This window comes from Cucurbita moschata, unplaced genomic scaffold (genome assembly GCF_002738365.1).
Source record: "Cucurbita moschata cultivar Rifu unplaced genomic scaffold, Cmos_1.0 Cmo_Scf00024, whole genome shotgun sequence".
Lineage (NCBI taxonomy): Eukaryota > Viridiplantae > Streptophyta > Magnoliopsida > Cucurbitales > Cucurbitaceae > Cucurbita > Cucurbita moschata.
Window position 1 is genome coordinate 1,538,997 of NW_019268540.1, and position 6,596 is coordinate 1,545,592.

The following is a 6,596-nucleotide window of genomic DNA, read 5'->3' on the forward strand; positions in this document are numbered from 1 at the left end:
TATTGTAATTTAATTATATTTGAAAAGTTAATTTAAATTCCTAATTTTATGGTAACTAAAATTAAAAATTAAAAATTTATCTAATTAAACTTGAACTTCCATAAATATTGCAATTTCTACGCCGGCATATCAACTACATCATTAAATTATCAACACTCATGTTTCGTTCTCCTTTCCCACCGACGTAGGACCTCACAATTCACCCACGCCTTTAGGGCCCAGCCCTTGTTGACACTCGTTCTCCTATCCAATCGATGTAGGATCTCACAATCCACCTCTCCTATGAGACTAGGCATCTTCACTGCCACACCGCCTAGTGTCCACCTCATTCAGGATTCAGGTAAACACACGAATAGAATCAATTGATTCGACCGCTCATTGACAGTAAAAACATCCTCGAAAACAATGAAAAACATAAAATACAACTCACATCTTCACAGAAGATCACCAACCTAATCAAAGGCCACCACACATAATGGAACGAGTGTGTTCTAAACATAATGCAACAATGAACATAAGAATATATGCAAACCGCATATATAATGGAATGAGTGTTCTAAATTTAATGCAATAATGAACTAAAAATATATGCAACTGCCAATCAAACACACGAAGATACATTACAACAGCTGGGAACAAATCAACCTCCCTTTCTATACTAATCTATGGCTGGATTTCAAAATTGTGATACATTTGGAAGAGAGGTATTCTGAAGCTCATGCACCTCGGATGGGGCGGCCTCTGATGGCGGTGCTGCATCATTTGTCGACGATGAATTGTGAACAGAGGAATTCTGAATCTCGGCCGCCTCTACCACAGCCTCTGAATGTTCTGTATTATTTATGGACGACGGTGGTACTTGGGCCTCTACTGGTGTCGTGTTGAAGGATGATAATTGTATATCAGATGGCTTTGAACCATTTGACGTCGTAGGAACATTTTCTGCTGGAGTAGTCGGAGATGTGTCGGTACCTGTTGTTGACGTCGGGGCTTTACCATCCAAAACCTGTTCGCTTAGTTCTGGTTGGTTCGGGGTACCGTCTGGTGGTGGTTGCGGATTAGCTGGTGGTGCTTCAAGAAGCAGTTGCTTGGCTGGTTGCTGCAATGCCCCTTGTGCACCAGGAGTTGGCTTCTTGGGAGCTAAAATGGAAGATGACAAAGTAGGCATTCCAGGAGGAAGGATTTCAATTGCAGGCTTCTTGCCTGCATCTGCCAAGCTTGTGAGTTTCGGTTCCTCGAGAGATGCAAAAAACGCAGCTGTGGCATCGGTCTTTTCCGACACGGTGTGCGCCAATTCCTTTTGAAGCATTTTGTTCCAAGACTCGACCAAGTTTTTCAATGTCGGTCGACCATGAGCCTGGAAATTGCACGTAAGTTAATACACAATCAAAAGTACAGATACAACACAGCTAAAGATGACATACATGAGCATGAAGCACAGCTTCCGCAAGCATTCCTGTGTCTTGCCATGCTTTTTCCATGAGAGCATTGTCTCCCAAGACTGCAGCTGCAAACGCTGCTTCGCGTCCCGAGCCGATCGAGATCAAATTGTTTACCAATCCCTGTAGCATTTACATCGTCATTTACCATAAACGGACCATTGGAGACTAATTATTAAAGTACGTACACTCAGTCGTGTCAACTCTCCATGATTCGCTAGTCGCAGAGCCAATCCTCTCAACTCATGACCCTGTAAAGCACCTTTCAAGGAACCTGCCGCAGCTAACCTCTTTAGAGCCTCACGAGCAATATCGGCTTGTCCAGTAGCATCAGCAGCATCAATCAAATCCAAAAACTCTTTAGCAAATTTCGTAATTCCTTGAAATGTTTCCACAATATCTTCCTTTTTAGTTGTTAAGCTGAGAATGTCATTCAAATCAAGCCCTGTATTATCTTGCCCCATATCCCTGCTGTTGCTCATTGTAAGAAGACACTGAAGTGCTCTTTTTAAATCATTTCCTTGCATGGCCAGATCAAATTCCAATCTGAAATTTTCAACAATTAGAACTAGGACTAGAGTAATCAGATTGTTATACAACTAATATGGCTTTGATTAACACAGTGACCTCATATCGAGCGACAGAATCCAAGCTACTAGTCAAAGAGTGATCGAGGAACTCTGTATAAGGTGGCTCGAAAATGGCAACAAACCACGAAAATGGGTGTACATGTTTGTATGGTTTCTAATAAAAAATCTTGATATAACAGCAAACATAGGCATTTTATTTCTACAGTAGGGTAGCATCTTTCCTGCAAGTGTTTGTTTACCTTTTAGATATTCCAGGCAGATGTAAAGCTTCGGTGGCATAGCCCATTCCAAGCATAAATTGGGCTAGATCATCATGATGTTCTCTACCAAGCCTACTTGCCCTGCAGGAACAAGAAGTATTTAGGACTTGAAGCAATTCCGGCTATGACCAACATGTAAAAGAATGAGGAAATAGCCAATACCATTTGACAGCACTGACTGCATCACCATAGGCAGCAAGACATCGGCACCGAATACCGGGATGATTTAAGGATAAAGCATGTGCACTCATGTACCTGGCCAAGAAAAATCAAGCAGCATAATTCATGAACCCTTCCAAGCATAAGAGATAATGACATTGGAAATGTGGAAGGGGATGATAAGTGATGGTATAAACTCTAAGAACGGTAGTGTAATTTTGTAAATACTCCACAAGCACATCGTTGGATGAAAGATTTAGTGAACTTTCACCAATAACTCTGGGATGGTCTAACAAAATGAAAATACACGAACCGACGGAGAACCGGGTTGAAAATTTGAGCTGAAAAACTTCAACACTTGTTCTTTCTTTTGGGAGGAAGTGTAGTTATGTCCTTTACATTGCAATAAACTACAAGATTCAAGTACCTGTCAATCAACCAGAGAACACCATCTCTAACACCAACCACAACCAGAGGTCCTACAGGGCGTTTCTGCTCAGCTGGGAATCGAGTAACAGCCACTGACACTCCACCTCCGCCAACTGCTATCTCGTTAGTTCTTCTTTCTTCAAACTCCTTTTGCATCATTGAGTCATCTGAATCCACTTTCGACTGTTTGGGTAATGATAAAAATGGTGGCACAGAAGGAGCTTGCTGAAATGATGCTAGTCGCACCACCTGAAATTTTAAGGTAAAATTAATATTAAAAGATAAGAAAGAAATTCATATGATTCAAGAACCATATACTGCTATATACCAAAATTAAGCTGTAGAAACCCTATTTTGAGCAAAGGGTTCAGCAAAAGGTTTCAAAAAATAATGATATTTTTTTGTTCCCCTTGCTTTTAAGAACTAGTTTCCAAATGGTAAACCAAATGTCATCATTATTTTCTACAGTTTTGAAGAGGTTTTTGTCAGAACTATAAGAAAATTTTAAATTGTTAAATTTCACATTGGAAGAGACTTTCCCGATCAGAACCTGCATGTATTCTGAAGTCAGTAGGAAAGGTCTTCCCATATTGTCAAGGATGTGCATGATCAAATCAAGATTCACATTGTGTGGACCCAAAATCAAACAACATTGCTAATATTGTGACCACGGATAGTCACGTACAAAGAAAGGGAAGGATATTTGACCTGAAGCATTGGGGGCCTCAACGTTATCCTTTCTTGGTTAACAGTTTGAGGGCCATCTACAGTAATAAGAGCTAAGTCCCCATGCTGAGCAATGGCTTTAGCTTGTGCTTCTTTCAACTTCATCTCGTCTTTCATCCTTTTTGTTTCAATGTCAATAGGTGCAACTCCAGCATCCACAAAAACGCATCTAAATCAAGCAGCAGAACTTAAGTACCTGAGTTCTAGACTTCTAGTAGTATTTACTTAAAATTTAAAACTCAAATTTCTATTATAACGATCAGATATCTAGAACTTCAAATAATTTATAAGACATCAAAGAAGATGAATTACATTAAATGACAAAGACAGACAAATGAGAAAAGTTATTTGTACGAGCAAAGAAAAAAAGACTATGAGTTCTCTCTTCTCATTCCAGAATACTCAATCTCCCCTTTCTCCACTAAGCCTCACCAGAAACAATAGAGATGGTAGAAAGTTTTCCCTGCTCTCTCAATGGAAACACACATAACAAAGAGCAAAGATTGATCAAAATGGCAGAGGAAGAATGGTTAAAATTTCAGAAGCCCATATCAACCATATGTTACATAATTAGTAATGTTTAGCCCAGATGTAGTTATCCTTCAAGAGACAAAGTTGAGCACGATGGATAGGAGGATGATCAAATCAGTTCGGAGAGCGAAGTACATTGGTTGGTTCCTCCAGAGGAATATTGTTGATGTGGAAAGAGGAAAATAACTGTCTTTGAATCTATTCAGAGGTCTTTTCCATCTCCATTTGCTATCTCTTCAGCAACAATCTTAGTGGTGGATAATGGGGGTGTATGGGCTGACATCCCCTCGGAACATGAAAGAGTTTTAGCAGGAGATCTTCAACGAACCAACAAACCCCATGTCATTTTCATATCAAATGTGAATAATGATTACAGATACAACAACTCATCACCTCCTTGGAAATGGCTAGGTGGTAGCAGTTGCAGCTAGTGACACAACGAAAGGGGATGGAGGGAAAAGGATGGACTAGGTGACGAGAGGAAAGAAACAAATGAAGAATATAAGAAAGAGACGGGAAGCAGCAGTTGAAGACAACAGGAAAAAAACAGAGGGAATCAACGGGGAAGAGCGGAGGCTAGGGTTTAAAGAAGAAAACCAAAAGAGAGTACGGTCAGGCAGCACCAGACAAAGCTAACAGTGAGGAGGGGTGGCTAAGGATAAAAGAAAACAAAGGAAAAATGGAACTAAGGAGTGAAAGAAGTGGGAGGGAGACAGCCAATATGCAACAGACGAAACTGATGGAGAACAGTGACCGAAGGAGGCCTGTCGGCGCGTCTATGGCGTTCAGGGCCTGAACAGTGAGGCAGCAAGAGCTTTGGAAGGGGAAACGTTATGCAGTGTCTTTTCAATTCCCAGAAAAAATGACTCTTCATTTCCAATTTTCGGAGTATAGAGGAAAGGGAGTGCTTCTAATAATAGTTTGTTTTTTTCCATTAACGGGGCCTGCCTTACAACTCTTGCAGTTTATTGGGAAGAAAACAAATTCATGAGGAATATGATGAAAATTAAGCCAGGAATCAAACAAGAAATTACGCAAGCAAGGGGGAAATGTAGCTTACTCTATAGTAGTTGGAGTAGCCACAAATAGTTGTCTACGGTGCCAGACAGCTCCAGTAGCATATGGAATTGCTACATCACCCAAGTACCTATACTGAGGACGCAGAGAAGATATGACAATGTAATGCTGATATGCTAAGGCACAATATTCAACAGTTTGATCCCATGCAGTCCACTCTGGCTGGGGCAGAAGCGCACCGACAGGTTGAAAAGTTTCCCAGCTGCATGATATACACCATCCAGAGTGAATAAAAAAGAAAAGTAAGAAAAACTTGAATTTAGAAGTATAAAGGTGGTGACTCGTAAAGGTATAAACTCGCCCTTTAGAAGTCCAGGATAAATCATCCGTAAGAAAAGAACTATTTGAGACTTCCAAAAAGGAAAACTAACCAAACATGATTTCACTAAATGTGTGTTCTAAAATAACTCAAGTCTTTGGCACCAAATAATTGGAAATAATATAGATTGTTGTAATTATAATTTATTTGCGATTCATGCCAATCAGAGCCTTTTCTAGTGTCCGTTGACTTTTTGGGTGAGTATTCCTCTTTTTTATTGGAATAAGTTCCATTTCTTATCTAGAACAAAAAGAAGAAAAGAAATAAAGAAATAAATGAGCCGTGCAAAATAAATAAAATCAAAGTTATACAAACCTATACAATTGAAAGTTTGGTGGAGTTGTTTCAGCCGAAGATTTATGGGAAGAAAAACCATCGTCGAAACTTGTAAAGGAAGAAACACCACTGTTACCGAATCCTGATAAAGGCATTGTTGAAATTGCTGTTGCAGCAACAGGACTAATTCTCCTGGATGTTCGATATGCAACGCCAAGTAGAGCCCCACCATGCAAACCAACAACCTAAAAATTTTATTTTAGCTAAATTATTTTCTCCTCATACTGAATAATGATGTAAAGTAAATGAGACAACAAATATGAAAAATGCAATGACTAGCAAAGCTCATTTTAGTTTGACATGGCAAGGGATGAAAGCAGTAGAATATCCAATAACTATAAAAAGAAATGCAGACCTCTGATTATCAGACAATTGTATAAGCAATAGCTAAATATTAGACAATTAAGATTAGAGAGCTCCATATGCTTTATTATTCTTGTTTCAAGAATATTTCTATGACCAAAGCCAATGAGAGAGTATTTTTGTAATCCCTCTTGGGAATTCTAACTGTGGAAATTTCTCACCATCATTTTGTATTTCTTTACTATATAATGATGATTGTTAGATTAGGTTAGGTTTTATTTGATTTGGATTCATTTCGTAATGGTAGATTAGTCCTTTGCTTATTGCTCTCATTAGTATAAATAGACCTCTTGGGTTTGTATCTAATTATGCAATTCTATATACAATGTAAACCCTAGCAGTTTTTTTTTTTTTTTTTTTTTTTTCT

General features: G+C 39.0%; 1 protein-coding gene across 1 annotated transcript in view; it reads right to left on the bottom strand.

Moving 5' to 3' along the window:
- Positions 1-384: 384 nt before the first annotated feature.
- LOC111460785 overlaps positions 385-6,596 on the bottom strand; it is a 12,544-nt gene continuing 6,332 nt past the window's right edge. Inside the window, exons 12-20 of the mRNA XM_023104077.1 lie at positions 5,846-6,051; positions 5,195-5,413; positions 3,586-3,772; positions 2,876-3,126; positions 2,452-2,544; positions 2,269-2,370; positions 1,628-1,985; positions 1,425-1,562; positions 385-1,357 (exon numbers count right to left, since the gene is read on the bottom strand). Coding sequence (XP_022959845.1) covers positions 677-1,357; positions 1,425-1,562; positions 1,628-1,985; positions 2,269-2,370; positions 2,452-2,544; positions 2,876-3,126; positions 3,586-3,772; positions 5,195-5,413; positions 5,846-6,051 — 2,235 coding nt within the window. The 3' untranslated portion in view covers positions 385-676. The remainder of the gene's footprint in view (positions 1,358-1,424; positions 1,563-1,627; positions 1,986-2,268; positions 2,371-2,451; positions 2,545-2,875; positions 3,127-3,585; positions 3,773-5,194; positions 5,414-5,845; positions 6,052-6,596) is intronic.